This window comes from Artemia sp. Qi Xiang Cuo, chromosome 5, assembly GCF_049724085.1.
Source record: "Artemia sp. Qi Xiang Cuo chromosome 5, ASM4972408v1, whole genome shotgun sequence".
Classification (NCBI taxonomy): Eukaryota; Metazoa; Arthropoda; class Branchiopoda; order Anostraca; family Artemiidae; genus Artemia; species Artemia sp. Qi Xiang Cuo.
This window is the reverse complement of record NC_142798.1, coordinates 42928314-42945550: the sequence shown is the minus strand read 5'-3', so window position 1 is coordinate 42945550 and position 17237 is coordinate 42928314. Positions and strand designations below refer to the sequence as shown.

General features: G+C 34.9%; 1 protein-coding gene across 1 annotated transcript in view; it reads left to right on the top strand.

Annotated features, from left to right (window-relative positions):
• The window catches only part of arr (low-density lipoprotein receptor-related protein 6), a 144859-nt gene that overhangs the window by 92844 nt on the left and 34778 nt on the right, over positions 1-17237 (top strand). The window contains exons 10-12 of the mRNA XM_089089617.1: positions 12111-12417; positions 13242-13389; positions 14032-14316. Coding sequence (XP_088945743.1) covers positions 12111-12417; positions 13242-13389; positions 14032-14316 — 740 coding nt within the window. The remainder of the gene's footprint in view (positions 1-12110; positions 12418-13241; positions 13390-14031; positions 14317-17237) is intronic.

The window sequence follows — 17237 nt, the reverse complement described above, 5'->3', positions numbered from 1 at the left end:
CAAAGGTTAATAACACGATATCACCACTATTTATTCACGAGAATGATTTTCTCCAGTTAGAAGCTCCTCCCCCCTGGCAATTAAATGTTTTGATCGATCGCTTCAACCAGAATTGATCCCAAAACGTCCTTTTTTTCTTCTTTGTTTGGTAGCGATATTTCTAATTATTACTTCTTAATTATTGGGATCTTAACCTTCTGTCCCTCCATGTACTGCCTAGTATAGTCTCATTCCCCTCCCTCCTCCACATTATCCTCTCAAATGAGCCCTTAAACAGCACTCTATGATGTTCTAGTGCCCCGCTAGCAGTGAAGAAGAAGAAGAAAAAGGACAAATCAGTGCTACCCATGCTAAAAAGTGATTTTCCTTGTTGTTCAAACCAGGGGGTTGTAAATTTCCTTTATCAGGGTTTCCGCACTGGCGATTCCATTGGTTTGCTCTTTGTTCTGACCCGACACCATTTTTGAGGAGTTTCAGGCTATTTTTCAAAATTAATAAATTAGTTTTTAAAATAACATCTTGCTATTAAGACTAATCGAGATAATACTTACCATTCCTGAATCAGCTACAATTGGCATTTTTTAAACAATTTTTTTAATGTAATTTTTATTTTGTTGCTATAGACCGCGGCTCGTTCTTTACTATATTGCAGCTATCACTGTAATCGTGATAATGTTCTTGGCTTTTTTTCCTTTTTTTTATACCTCCGCGTAAACCGAAGTTCTTCAGTCAATAGTAAATTCGTCGGTCATGTTGAATTTCTTTATCTTTTTGTACAGACTTAACCAAGTACAGACTTTTTTTTTACAGAAGTTCGTTTATTTTTAGTCTAACTGTATTATCCATATATTTGTTAATGTAATTCCTAGTGCATTAATCCTGTAAGAAGAACTTCTTAAAGAAAAACTTGCAACACGATTTCAGCAATTATAACCTCAATAGGTCAAGTTTGAAACTAGCAGTTTCAAATTATTTTTTTCGGTTTGTTTGTTTGTTTCTTTTAGACCAGGGCACTTCGTATCGAAGGAATTGTCGTAGAAACTCCGAAAAGGGCTCATTCGATTGGAAATTGGAAGGCAACTAACACCCCTTCCACGTCAACCACTCCCCCAAACATATTCATTTAAATTGTTTAAATATTTCTTTTATCCAACATAGTTGAAAGTTCTAAAAAGTATGTTTATCGGGACGACACACCCCCCGTAGTACTCGGAACAAGGGTTGTAAGTTCATTCCATGGAGTATGTAAGGCTTTTATTGAAAGCATCGTTGTAGAAAATATATAAAGGGCTCACTAAATTGGAAATTCAAAGGTCTAGTGCCCTTTTTAATAGTCGAAAGTGATTAGAGGGCAACTAACCCCCCTCTCACGCCCAACTTTTCCCCAAACACATCCAATCAAAATTTTGAGATAGCCATTTTGTTCAACGTATTTGAAAATTCTGGAAATTAGGTCTATGAGGATTAAACCCCCCCCCCCCCACCACAGTCCTCAGGGCAAGGGTTGTAAGTTTTGCCCTGGGGGCATATAAGGTTTCTTATAAAAAACGTCGTAAAAACTTCAAAAAGGACTCATTCGGTTCAAAATTGAAAGGGCTAGTGCTCTTTTTAATAATTGAAAGTAATTGGAGGGCAACTAACCTCCCTCTCTCGCCCACCGTTTTCCCAAACACCTGCAATCAAAATTTTGAGATATCCATTTTGTTCAACGTAGTTGAAAGTTGGAAATTAGGTCTTTGAGAATGAAAACCCCCCTAAGAGCCCTCAGGGAAAGGGTTGTGAGTTATGCCCTGGGGGCATATGAGGTTTTTTACCATTTCCCCAAACATATCCCATTAAAATTTTGAAATAGCCATTTTGTTCAACGTAGTTGAACGTTCTTATTGGGTCTTTGAGGATGACAACCCCCCACAGCCCTTAGAGGAAGGGTCGTAAGTTATACCCTGGAGCTATGTAAGGTCTTTATAGAAAAGGTTGTCGTAGAAACTCCAAAAAAGGTTCATTCGATTGGAAATTAAAAGGACTAGTGCCCTTTTTAATAGTAGAAAGTGATCGGAGGGCAACTAACCCCCCTCACGCCCACCATTTCCCCAAACACATCCAATCAAAAATTTTAGATAGCCGTATTATTCCACGTAGTTTAAAGTTCCGGAAACCAGGTCTTTGGGGATGACACCCCCCCCCCCTCCCATAGCCCTTAGGGTAAGGGCTGTAAGTTATGCCCTGGGAGCAGTTAAGGTTCTTATAGAAAGCTTTGTCGTAGAAACTTAAAAATGGGCTCATTCGATTGGAAATTGAAAGGGTTAATGACCTTTTTAATAGTAGAAAACTGATTGGAGGGCAACTAACCCCCCTCTCACGTCCACCATTTCCCCAAAAACATCCAATCAACATTTTGAGATAGCCATTTTGTTCTAAGTAGTTGAAAATTTCGGAAATTATGTCTTTGAGGATGACAAACCCCCCACAGCCCCCGGCAAAAGTTGTAAGCTTTGCCCTCGGGGCATATAAGGTTTTCATAAAAAGCGTTTTCGTATAAAATTCCAAAAGGGCTAATTCAATTGGGAATTGAGAGGGCTAGTGCCCTCTTTAATAGTCAAAAGCGATTGGAGGACGAATCTCCCCACCTCCGCGCCCATCACTTCCTCAAACACCTCCAATCAACATTCTGATATAGCCATTTTGTTGAACATAGTTGAAGGGTCTGGAAATTATGTCTTTGAGTATGACAATCCCCCCACAGCCCTCAGGGCTAGGGTTGTAAGTTATGCCCTGGGGCATATAAGGGTTTTATAGAAAGTGTTGTCGTAGAAACTTTAAAAAGGGCTCTTTCAATTGGAAATTGAGAGGGTTATTGCCCTTTTTAATAGGCAAAAGTAATTGGAGGATAACTAACCCTCCTCTCACGCCCAACATTTTTCTGAACACATTCAATCAAAATTTTGAGATAGCCATTTTGTTCAACGTAGTTGAAAGGTCCGTAAATTGTGTCTTTGAGGATGACAACCCCCTCCCCCCGAAACTCTCAGGGCAAGGGTTGTAAATTATGGCCTGGGGGCATATAAGGGTTTAATAGAAAGTGTTGTCATAGAAACTTCAAAAAGGACTCGTTCGATTGGAAATTGAAAGGGCTAGTGCCCTTTTTAATAGTAGAAAGTGAATGGAGGATAACTAACCACCCTTTCACGGCCAACATTTTTCCGAACACATTGAATCAATATTTTGAGATAGCCATTTTGTTCAACGTAGTTGAAAGGTCCGTAAATTATGTCTGAGGATCACAAACACCTCACAGTCCCCGGCATAGGTTGTAAGTTATGCCCTATGCCCTGGGGGCATATAAGGTTTTTATAGAAAGCGTTGTCGTGGAAACTTAAAAAAGGGCTCATTCAATTGGGAATTGAGAGGGTTTGTGTCATTTTTAATTGTCAAAAGCGATCGGTGGGCGATTGCCCCCCCCCCCCACGCCCATCATTTTCCCAAACACTTCCGATCAACATTTTGATATAGCCATTTTTTGAACGTAGTTGAAGGGTCTGGATTCTCTGGAAATTATGTCTTTGAGTATGGCAACCCCCCCCCCCCGCCCCCACAGCCCTCATGGCTAAGGTTGTAAGTTATGCCCTGGGGACATATAAGATTTTTATAGAAAGTGTTTTTATAGAAACTTTAAAAAGGGCTCACTCGATTGGAAATTGAGAGGGTTATTGCCTTTTTTAACAGTTGAAAAAAATCAGAGGGAAAATCACCCCCCCCCCTCCCCCACGCCCATCATTTCCCCAAACATTTTCGATCAAGATTTTTATATGGCCATTTTGTTCAACGCAGTTGAAAGGTCTTGAAGTTATGTCTTTGAGGATGACAACCCTCCCCCCATAGCCCTCAGGATAAGGGTCGTAATTTATGCCATTGGGGACATATAAGGTTTTTATAGGAAGTTTTGTCGTAGAAGCTTCAAAAAAAGCTCATTCGATTGGAAATTGAGAGGACAAACGGAAAATCAGAGGACAAATCCCCCTCCCACGTCCATCATTTCCCCGAGCACTTTCAATCAAAATTTTAGATAGCCATTTTGTCTTTGAGGATAACAAATTCCCCCAGCCCTTAGAGTAAGGGTTGTAAGTTATGCCTTGGGGGAATATAAGGTTTTTATAGAAAGCATGGTCATGTTAACTTCGGGGAGGGCTCATTGGATTGGTTATCAGACGCTCTAGTGCTCTTTTTAAGATTCAAAGTGATCAGATGGCAGCTATCCCCCCCCCAATACATACACGTCATATTGTCCCGAAATGCATCTAATAGAAAGTTATGAGATAGTCCTTCTATTCAAAATAGTCTAAATATCATATAACAAGGGTTTTGGGGTTGAACCAAACCCCAGAGATTAGGGGCAAGGGTTTTAAGTTATGCCCAAGGGGTATTTAAGGTTTTTATGGAAAGGATGGCTGTTTAACTTTAGAAGAGCCTCAGTCTGTTTTCCTGAAAAAGACTTTGTCAATATAAAACGAACAGAAATTAATTAAAAAAACTTTTTCCGCAAAATAAGGTTTTCAAAAAAAAAGCAAAGAACTCCATTAAACGAAAAATTGAATCAAATAATCTACCAAGCATACAACTACAACAAATCAGTATCAATAAATAAATGAAACACAAAACAAGCAAAAACCGATATAAATAACAGAGTCAGTCTCAAAGCAAGTAAAAAATAATATTGATTCTGTCTCAAAACCCCTATGCTTTCTAAGAGCTAGAATATAAATTGTACTTTACTGAAAAAAAAATCAAATGAATTTACTGACGAAAATGTGCATTGTCAGTTTAATATACATATGCTGATATTTATTCCTTAAAATCTTAATTAATTTTTGATTTCTTAAAGTTATAAAATGAAAACATTTAAAAGATTTTTTTTTTTTTTAGCAAAGTACAAATTATATTTTAGCTTTTAGAAAGCATAGGGGTTTAGAACTCTACTCATATTAATTTCTGCTCGTTTTTAGTTTGACTATGTTATTTATTTTAATTTCTGTTTGTTTTGGGTTTCATTTGTTTATTGTTACTGATTTGTGGTAGTTGTATGCTTGGTAGACTATTTGATTTTATATTTTCCTCATTTTTGGTTTAATGGAGTTCTTTAGTTTTTTTTGAAAAACTTATTTTGTGGAAAAAGTTTTTTTTTAATTAATCCACACTAAATCGTTATTTTTGTTTTACCTGAGACCATGTTTGTTCTGATGGTGAACTTTTTTTGATCAGGTGCCATTTTCAGATATCAAACAAGGAGTTTACTGTTTAAAAAATCCAGAAAAAAATATGCGAATTGGTGAATAAGTGTTTTAAGTTCTCTTTGCAATATTTTCTTTGATTTTTTTTCCAGCTTTTGATGGTGGGCACTGCCCTCTTTTCACTCTGGACTTTCTAAAATATTTTGGATCTATACTAAAAAAATTTTAAGTTTATAAAGTGAACATAAATTTGAAGAAAATCCCTTGCGATATAGTTTTACTACTACTGAAGCTAAGGGAATTAAGGTGAAACTTCCAGGGAATTTTTAGGGGAATTTAGAACCAAATCAAAACTCACTAATAGTATGCAGAGTGTCTTAAGATTGTGCCTACAACATCTCAGGAACGACTTAGATTATTAAGTTGAAACTTTCATGGTATGCAGAGTTGGATTTTGAACTAACCAAAAAGTACTGTGCATACTACTACTATGATTACTGCAGCTAGTGAGGCTAATGATATTAAGTTAAAACTTTCAGAGAATGCTTAGGGGAAGTTTCAGCTAAGTCAAAACAAACTATGTGCATGCAGGTTTTCAAAAGGACATAGAAGCAATATCTTAGGAAGGGCTTAGAGTATTAAGTTGAATCTTTCAGGGCATGTTGAGGGGTATATTGAACTAACCTATAGGCGCTACATGCATGTTACCATTATTGCTGCTATTACGACTGCTACGACCACAGGTTCTACTGAGTCTAAGGGTATTAAGGTGAAATGTTCAGGGAGTATTTATGGGGATGTTGAACTAAATTAAAACACACTGTGTATTCAGGTTTCCAAAAGGATGTATGAGCAATTTCTCAGGAACAGCTTAGAGTATTGAGTTGAAATTTTTACAACGTGTTGCGAGGGATGTTGAACTAACCAAAAAGCTCTTTGTGTGTACGGCTAATTCTACTACTGCTGCTAATTCTGCTGCTGTTACTGCTACTACTAATACTGAGGCTAAGTGCAGGAAGGTGAAACTTTCATATAATGTTTAGGAGGATGTTGAACTAATCAAAACGCACTCTGTGCATGTAGGTTGCCAAAAGAGCATATCAGCAATCTCCCAGGAATAGTCTAGGGCAGTGTTCGGTAAATTCAGAGCCGCACGTGGCTCTTTGGTCCCTTAGGTGTGGCTCAGGCACAAATATCCATGGAAGGCACAATAATATTTTAATAAGAAAAACTTAGTAACAAGAACATTGCATCCTATTTTGAAAAATTAAAATTCTTCTATAAATCGAGAACATGTATAATTTTTTGTTTAAGTAAAAGATTTTAAGAACAAAGCAGATATTTTGAAAAGAATTATAGAGTTATATCAATGTCCTCCGGAGCCATTAAAGATAGAACAATCAAAATTTGTTCGAATGTAAACACACAGCATATGGAAGATCTGAAATTGGTTTCGGCTTTATCAATTGACAAGTCTTTTGAAATGATACAGCACAAGTTTCACTTTTTGTAAAATTTATACCTTATTCAGGCCTCAAAGAAGAACTTTTAGGATAATTACAAATGCTATCGCAATTGCTGTAACTGAGTGTATTGATAAACGTCATATTCCCCTCGATAAAATTTTGTTGATTCAACAGATGACGCCAAAAGTATAACAAGCGTAAGAAAAAGGGTTTGTTGCTATTTTGAAAGAAAAAATTAATCACGAGATACTTATTTACCATTGTATCATTCATCAAGTAGCGCTTCATGCGCAAACATTTCCGGAAGAAATTTGTAAATTTATGGAATTAGTGATTACAATTATCAACTCCATTTTAGCTAAATCTCTTAATCATTACCAATTCAATTTTTTTTTATTTCAAATGGAGAGTGAGTACACTGATCTTTTGCTTCATAACAAGTTACGTTGTTTATCAAGAGGGGACGTTTCAAAATGTTTCGTGTCCCTTTTTCCAGATATTAATGTATTTCTCGTTGAGGAGGGCGTTCAGTATCCAGAACTAACCTACGATTAGTGGATCTAAAACTTTTATGTCATAATAGACGTTACGTCTCATCTAATTTCTCCTTTTGAGACTGACATTTGCAGCTTTGAAATACACTTGCTGGGTTTAAAAACAAGGAAATATGGTACTCTAAATTCGAACGTCTTTGTGTTGAATTGGAAATAGTGGAGAAAAAAATATGATCTGAGTTCTCAACGCAAGTGGTTTGTTTTGAATGACCTGGAGCAAGGGTGCCGGCAGAAAATTTTCCAGGGGGGGGGACGCCAAAACAGCAGTGGTGGTTGGGTGACAGTTTAGGTGGTTTACGGCACGAAACTACGACTTTATCTCGAAGAGGACCATTTTGCAGTCATTTGAAAATCATGAGAAGCTAATTGTTTTAAAAGTATCAATAAGTATATTTTAGGCTTCCCAGTTGCAAAAGAAGTAATGCCACGTGGTGGTAGTGCTGGATTCAACCAAGTTGATTCACTTTATTTGTAATAAAATCATGCTATGTTTGGTGATCTGCAATTGCGTATCAGCTATAATGAGGGCGTGTGAGTCATTGTTTAGGTGGGGGTATGGTAGATTCCTACAAAAGTAAATTTTAATAGACAAACTGCTTACTCTTCATGAGGCTTCAGATAAATGTTGAGAGGGGAAGGGGGAGTTGGAATTAATTAAAATGTTTCTCTATGCTAATATGTTACAATCGCATATCTACCAGCACAGAGGTGGAAAAGGCAAAGCAGGTCTCAGCCCTGCCAGGAAATTCCTGTGGGGTGGCAAATACTTCTAGGAACTTAGTTTTCGGTAATTTTCAATGGTAATGTCTTTCTTTTTTATTTATATGAAGTACTTCAATGTATAAAAAAAATATATATATATAATGTATTTATCGATAAGAAATTCCTACTGTAGAGGTTGTGATGGCTTCAGTTATGTAGAAGATCAAAAGTCTCACTGAATTTCTATCCATACAAACAATAATACTCCTTTTCTTCCGACCAAAATTCTTTAGTAGTAATATTAACAAGGACTTTTCACCAAAATTACTATTCATCGCCAATTTTTAAAGTATATTCAAATTTTATCCGAAATTGAAATCGCAAATTTAAACGTGGAACGGTACTAATCAACGTACAATTATTGATTTACACATTTTAAAAGCAGTTGACAAGAGATTTAAGGGACAGGTACCTCAAATTATATCTTGTTAGGCCTGGGTATGATTTGGAAAACAATCAGAAATCAAATAAAAAAAGAGCTTTTCAACTAAAAGCAAGGAACAAATTTGAAACCTATTTGAACAGATTATTCTTTGTATGAACAGGCTGTCTCCTCTTTAGCTCCTTACTCTTTACTGTGAAGTTTGGCTTTTTTCCAAATTTTTAAAGAAAATTTGCAAATTTTTTTTGTTTAATCAGCAAGGTGTCGAAGGGGGCAGTCCCCCTTATATACAGAGTAATTTATATTTGTTTTAAGTTTTAAACTTGCTCCTTACTTTAGTTGAGAAACCTTTTCCATTTGTTAAATTACATTTCATGAAACTAAAATTTTATGAATATAATAATTTTGGCAACGCAGAAAAAACGCAACGCAGAAATTTTTTTTGATGGGTAATCGAACAGTTCGTGGTAATGAACTGTAACTTATTTACTGCGACCTGGCTCAATAGTAACCAAAACTCTAAAACACCGAATTTTGATACCAATTAAAATATCAAAAGAATTGGCTTATTATGCTGATTCCAAACATATTAGTTTCATTGAGTTTAGTCTTACTCAGTAAGTTTAGTCTTGCTTCAGTAGTAGTAAAACTATATCGCAAGGGATTTTCTTCAAATTTATGTTCACTTTATAAACTTAAAAAAAATTAGTATAGATTAATACCCTTAGACTCAGTAGAAGCAGTGGTCGTAGCAGTCGTAATAGCAGCAATAATGGTAACATGCATGTAGCGCCTATAGGTTAGTTCAATATACCCCTCAACATGCCCTGAAAGATTCAACTTAATACTCTAAGCCCTTCCTAAGATATTGCTTCTATGTCCTTTTGAAAACCTGCATGCACATAGTTTGTTTTGACTTAGCTGAAACTTCCCCTAAGCATTCTCTGAAAGTTTTAACTTAATATCATTAGCCTCACTAGCTGCAGTAATCATAGTAGTAGTATGCACAGTACTTTTTGGTTAGTTCAAAATCCAACTCTGCATACCATGAAAGTTTCAACTTAATAATCTAAGTCGTTCCTGAGATGTTGTAGGCACAATCTTAAGACAATCTGCATACTATTAGTGAGTTTTGATTTGGTTCTAAATTCCCCTAAAAATTCCCTGGAAGTTTCACCTTAATTCCCTTAGCTTCAGTAGTAGTAAAACTATATGGCAAGGGATTTTCTTCAAATTTATGTTCACTTTATAAACTTAAAAAAATTTAGTATAGATCCAAAATATTTTAGAAAGTCCAGAGTGAAAGGAGGGCAGTGCCCACCATCAAAAGCATGAAAAAAAATCAAAGAAAATATTGCAAAGAGAACTTAAAACACTTATTCACCAATTCGCATATTTTTTTCTGGATTTTTTAAACAGTAAACTCCTTGTCTGATATCTGAAAATGGCACCTGATCAAAAAAAGTTCACCATCAGAACAAACATGATCTCAGGTAAAACAAAAATAACGATTTAGTGTGGATTAATTAAAAAAAAAGGTTTTTCCACAAAATAAGTTTTTCAAAAAAAACTAAAGAACTCCATTAAACCAAAAATGAGGAAAATATAAAATCAAATAGTCTACCAAGCATACAAATACCACAAATCAGTAACAATAAACAAATGAAACCCAAACCAAACAGAAATAAAAATAAATAACAGACTCAAAATCAAAACGTGCAGAAATTAATATGAGTAGAGTTCTAAATGAAAACAATATACATTTTAAATGCTTTCTCTTTCTAAATTTAATAAATCCAAAGTTATTAAGACTTCAGGAGTAAGTATGTATGTTACCGTGACTGTCCGAAATTCGTGAATGTCGATATTCACCGGCGAACATCCGAAATACCTTTTTTTTCCCTTGGATTTAGTCAGCGTTGCCATTCAAGTTTTTCAATTTACTGCAAGGTTTGATGATGACAGGTTAGGTTAGATTTGGATAGGTTAGGTTAACTTAGATTAGGCTTTTAATCCATTTCTGATATTTATAACAAAATTTAACCTAGCCTAACCTAAACTAGCATACTCCAACCTAACCTAACTTTAACTTTTACCATCTTAGCTTGCATAAGACTGAAAAAGCTAACTTATAAAGCTAATTGAATCCAAGCAGAGAAAAAGGAATTTCGGACATTCATCGGTGAATGTCGACATTAACCAGATTTCAGATATTCACGGTAACATGAATAGGCTATATACTACCGGGAAAGACCGAAATTGGAGAATGTCGATATTCACCGGTGAACGTCCAAAATTCTTTTTTTCTCTCTCTCTTAGGAATTTAATCAGCTTTACCAGTCAGCTTTGTCAGTTTTATGCAAGGTTTGATGGTGATAGGCTAGGTTAGCTTATATTAGGTTAAGTTGACTCGGTTAGTTATTGCAATTTCTGTTTATTTTAGTTTTCATTTATTTATTGAGGGTGATTTGTGGTAATTTTGCAATTTGACTTTATTTCTGCTCATTTTTGGTTTAATGTAGCTCATTACTTTTCTTTGAAAAACTTCTTTTGTGGGAAAAGTTTTTTTCAAATTGAAAAGATAAACTAAATTAGCGCCATATTGGAAGTTTAAGAAAAAACGGAAATTGTTCTATATGTAAGGTTAGCTGCCATCTCCTGAGTCATCCGCTCTTTACATTAAAGTTGAACTTGTGCATTATGGAGAGCATGATCAATATCTTTTAATATATTATTAAGGGCTTTTAAATCGGTCTTTATTTTCATTTGGCAGAATTTTCTTTTAGTTAAATGATATGAGATCTTAGGATTTTTTGTTCTCTTTTTCATCTCGAAGACATGAGCTTGAGCACGTACATATTTTTCTTGGAAAAGGAAAATTTTCAGAAGCGATTCAAACTAGATTTTCCATCGTGATTTATTGGTGTAAATAATTATAGAAGTTTTAACGTAGATATAAGGCGAATGCTCGATTTTCCTCATTTGTAGTTTTTATAGGTGCGACTGTCATCAGTCATCACGTCCATATTTTTGTTTAGAGTTCGCATAGAAATCCAAATTCAGAGGCAAAGAATGAAAGTAAAAATAATAATAATAATAAAGTATGTGTAAAAACCACAGGTGCACTGAGATTCGAATCTTGGGAAGTGGGTAATGGTTAGTTTTTCCTGGAGAAATTAGGATTATAATGGCGATAAATGTAAATTTCTAGGCCTCATTTTTAAAACATTTTTGGATATGGGAGATCCGTTGCAGAACTAACATATGGCGGAGTGACCCTCCCCCTTTGTGTGCACGCATGTTGGAAGTGATTGTAATCACCTTAAAAAAAAGTTGTAATCAATCCTCAGTTCTACCTCGGTAGATTTTTGTTAAAGACCCGCTTTATGGTTTCAGTCACGTCTGTCCAGTTCGCTTGGGCCTTCGGCCCTCGCATATATGTTATCCTGGCGTCTCATATTCCTTCGCTTGGGTGATGCACACAGGCTTTGTCCCTCGCACGCTTCTAAGTTTCTTCTAGTTTATCCTCTGCTTTTAATCTTGTTACTTTTTGATATTTTTTTTTTTTTAATCGGCGAGTTGCCGACCCCTAAGTTTTTGCCCTATGTCTCTCTTACGATTTAAAAAAATTTATTATGTCTTTGAAATTGCATGCATTACTAAAGTTATAGAAAAACATTAGAACATGGGTGATAAACTAAGCATATACTTGTTTTTGAAGGTTGCCAGTTTGGATGGCTCTGGACGAAAAGAGCTAATTGTTGAAGGAGTTCCGCATATTTTTGGATTTACATTATTGGGTGACTATATCTATTGGACCGATTGGCAGCATCGAAGCATTGAACGAGCACACAAGAAAAATATTCATGAACGACGAGTCGTCATTGATCAGCTTCCAGACTTAATGGGCCTAAAAGCTATTGATATGACGAAAAAGAGAGGCTGGAATACATGTGCAAATAATAATGGCAACTGTTCTCACTTGTGTTTTTACAAGCCTTCAGGCCATGTTTGTGCATGTCCTATGGGTAAGTTTAATTTTGGGATTTTTTAAATCTGGCGGCTAAGATTGTAAATGCCAAGAAAAGTTTTGCATTGTGGAATATCCGATAAAAATTTTTTGGGTGGTGTGCTTTTCTTTCTTTCTTTTTTTCCTTTTTTTTTAATGTCAGTATATCAAGAAACTTTTTGTAAAATCCATTAATGAGCTTTTAATTTTCAAGAATATGAGTCAAATATTTTCCAAAGAAAAAAGATTCAAATCGGTTACCACTTTGTTCAAATTTCTCTTTCCCTTTCCCTCTCTCCTTCTCTCCTAAGATATTAGGCCCGTTCTTTTGCACTAAGATCGTACATCTAAGACCTCACATCTTTCTGCAAAGATTTCCGTTCTTTTAGCTCATTTTTGTTCTAAGATCTTACAGCTCACTGATGTTAGCAAAAAGTGTGAAAGACGCCATCTTTCTACCATATAGAACAATGATGAGAGTATTTTGATGATATACTCATCATTGTTCTTAGACCGCTGATCAGAGCAGAATGATGCAAGATCTTAGCACAAAGATGAGTAAAAAAAGGGCCCTATTATCCTCTCTCTTATACCGTCTTTACATTTTTGAGGTTGGAGAACCTGTTTCTCAAATCGAGTAGAATGTAACTATAGCATTAAAAAACTGTTACGATGTACTTCTGTAAAGCATTTATCTCGATAAAAATAAATTTTAGTAAGGTACAGTAAAGCTTAATTTGGTAAAATTTTGAATTGTTATGTCTAACTCCAGCATTAACCATTTCTATTTTTGCTAAATGTCTAACAAATTATTATTTTAATGTTGTCTGCTTTAAATTGTAGGCTATGAACTGTCAAGTGACGGCCATTTTTGTCTCGTACCTGAAGCTTTTTTGCTATTTACAAGAAAAGAAGATATCCGACGAATTAGTTTAGAGACCGAGAGCAGGAATGATTTCCTTATACCAGTTCAAGGGATTAAAGAAGCAAGGTAAGTCTTTTTTATTACTGAATAAGTGATAAATATACTTAATGATCAGTAGTTGAAACTTTTTTAAAGTTTGAGAAAACTATACACCCCTTCCCTCTTTTATTCTCTCTCAATCTATTTCTCCATTGTGTTTGTATAAAGCTGTTTAGTAGCTGATAAGCAGAAACAGCGGCACAAATTTTGATGTATGAATTTGAAATTATCTACTAGCTTTGGCATTCGTGTTTACTGAAAGTTTATTTTTGGACACTTTGAATTACTGAGTATGACCCATGCAGCAACATGGAATTCAACTTTATTTTATCACACAAATGTCATTATTAAAGCTTTTATATAACGAAGAAATTTAACAATTGTGGACAGGAACAAAACGGAAAGACGTTACCCATAATCATCTAACTTATCGTCCTATTTTCACAGTATTTTTTTAGGGGAAAGGATATTTCAGTTTCTAACCCTTGGTGACTGAGTAATGAGCAGAAATCGAAGTCTGATTTCCGTGTTTGTCGAATAAAATATAAAGATATCTTACAACCTCTTGTAACTAGTATTAAGCTGCAGTTGAGCGGGCACGTTTGTCCTACATTTGTTCTTAAAATTATTATTTATTGCTAGTTGGCTAACTTATTCCTTTTATTTCAGTTCAATTGACTTCGATATAACCGATAGTCGAATCTATTGGACGGATATTGGCACTAAGGCAATATCTAGAGCGTATATGAATGGTTCTCATTTAGAAGTTATTGTAGAATTTGGCCTGGAATATCCGGAGGGGATGGCTATCGATTGGGTAGCTAGGAATATCTACTGGGCGGATATGGGAAGCCATCGAGTCGAAGTATCGCGTATTGATGGCTCATCAAGAAGAGTTCTTATTTGGAAGGATTTGCCGAACCCAAGGAATATTGCCTTGGATCCTTCAGAAGGGTGAGTAAGATTTACGGATTAAATTATAAATTGTATTAAAAACTATAATAAGCAAAATATTTCTATACTATTGGCTACCTCCAATAGTGTACAACCTTCCTGTAATAATAAAATTTTACAATTAAGTAAGCTTTTTTCTTTGCTTTTACGTATTGACGGTTGACTATGAATGTGTCTATAATAATCAATACGGTGAATCTATACTCCACTCTAATGAACAAGAAACAATTTAGAACTTTTTACTATCAAGTGTTTCGTAACTTGCTTGCTATTTTTTCGATAGCGAATAACATTTATGTTAACCGCTTCAGTTTTCTTTTCAGCCTCATAGGAATTATTGCCTCTACACCGACATGAAGCTCATTTCACCATCAAATTTACTTTTTGACATCACAGGTGCCATGTTCAAAGAAGTTTTTGTTCGTGTTGTGTTCCATATCCACTCCCGACCTATAGTCCCTGTACCGATTGGGCTATGGAAACCCCCCTATTGTAACCTTTTATAAAAAAGGTTATATATTAGAGATTTGTAAGAGCAAAGAAGTAGGTTTGTCTGCCACATTTTCTGGGAAAAAAACTCTATTAAACTTAGTAAGTATTAAAACCTTGGAATTAAATTGAAATTTCGTCCTATAGGTTTTAATTCTAAAATCAACGGACTCGGTCTTTCAATTAGCCATGACTCTCAAGTCTTTCATCACTTCCACCAATTTGATTTTAATCAAAAATCAACGGACTCTTAATTCGACTCTCGGATTCTTGATTTGATTAATAATATTGTTCCTTAGAAAGTTGTAAGTAGTTTAAAACCTGTTTCTAGTTTATCCAAGTGATAGTGGTGTACATATCTTCTCTGGGAATGGTGAGGACTTCCAAATGAACAATGGTATGCCTTGTAAAAAGTTACATATAATGAATCTACAAGGAAGGCGAAGAAAATCGTGTCTAGATTTTATTAGAAGAGTATTTTCTTAGGAAGTTACGAGTATTAGTCGTTGAAATAAAAATATTTAACCATTGCTGCAAAAACAAGCAATTTGCAAAAAAAAAATCAAAGAAAATCCACTTTTATTTTCTTGTAGATTCCAGCTGTGCAATATTTGATAAAGAATGTCATTTGAAATTTTGCATTTTCCCATTGTACCGTGAAGAGTTTTGAAGAGTTAAACAGGTCTATTGTTTTCTCTGTAGAATATTATGATGAATTTTTTCTAGGTAATGTATATATTTACCCGATTTGTTTGCTTGTAATGTGGGCCTTCGTTGAACCCGATACTATTTTCATGCTTGTTTTAGGTTAGGTCACTTATTAATTTTGATGGGACAAAATTTTTTAAGACAAAACCTACTTCTATTTCCCAGATATTTAATATCAATTTGTTGATGAGGCTTGTGTTTCAAATTCCATAGTTACCTCCCCAAAGGAATACTTGACCGGCTTGGGAAACTATACAGTCGGTAAAATTTATAAACATTTCAAAATTTGTCTTTTTTTAGAATGGGACCAGTCCTTTAAAAAGAAAGTAATGTAAAGCCACTACTCCTGTGTCATTACTAAGGAAAACTTTTGATTAGTTGAAAACTTAATAAGCCAAATCAATTAAATCACTTTTTGCCTCTTGTTTTATATTTTGGCACCAAATAAATTGATTTCTGCTTTTGGTATACATTAAACGCACTGTATAGAGAAGAAAATTTCAGTTGGTGATGCTTTACTAGGTCTATATTAATTATAAGAACGTTTTCCTTCTGACACATAGAATTTATCACTTACCAGATAATGGGAAGCTAATTTATCCCTCAAAAATGCAACTCATTGCAGATGTCCTGAGAAAATAGCAAAATTGATTTAGATTTTGGTGACCATAAATGCCCTTATTGCTGATATTTTTTCTATACCAAATTCCACAAATTAACAAAAATTGACAAACAGAGACAGTATAAAAATAGGTTCCCACTCTACTCTCCACTCATACAGTTTCTCATAACACAATGGCCCAGTGCTCAAAATTGAAAATTATTTCCAATTTTTTTCGAATTCAAAAAGCTTGTTTTTCAAGTCGCTGTTGACTATTTCTGTTATTATTATGGCAATACGATCGTCCTAAACAAAGCACAGCAAGTACGTATTTTATCAATGCTGTTTGAATTTCCTAAATGGGATATTTGGGGATTTCTGAAGTCACTAATGCCAGTTATGAGGCTGAAAATTACGATTTGTGCCTCGTAAGACAAAACACAGCATACAGCATTATCCGTGTTCTTGAAATTGCATCCGATTTTCGCTACAGTTTGTGTTGAAGGACTTCTGAACTTGCTGATTTCATACATTAGGCTAGTATTTCAAAATAAAACAAAACACATTTCGTACATATTTCACTAATGAACTTTAATTTCTACTAAATTTATTTTTATTGGAAATCTTGTGAAGCATGCAAAGTACGTACTGTATCTTGCTTTTTACTATTAATTGCAATATAAGCATAGTATTAATAATTAGCAGTACAACATGCAATACCATTTCAGATGGACATCAAATACCATCTGTGGTATTGCTACTTACTTTGTTTTGGTTCTAGGCTGTTGTATTTCAAGATCAGTTTTTAAAACAGAAAATTCTTTAATAGTCTCCCTCTAATCCAGTTAAAGAGCGTCTCTGTTGTGCCATTTTTTACGAGGGCTTAAGCTTTGAACGAACTACCTTTGTCTGTATCATTTAGAGGGCTTATCGAACAATGTAAAAGTTAGAAATTCTATCAGAAATAACTTTCGTAGTAAAGACTTACTTTTTGGTCGGTGAAGGCATTTGGATATGTAGCTTTTTGTCTGTTGCCTATTAAAATACATCTCCTTCGTGCTTTGTAACACTTAACCTCTATCTTTGGTCTTTTGTTGTTCTTATTCATACTTTTACATTTTTG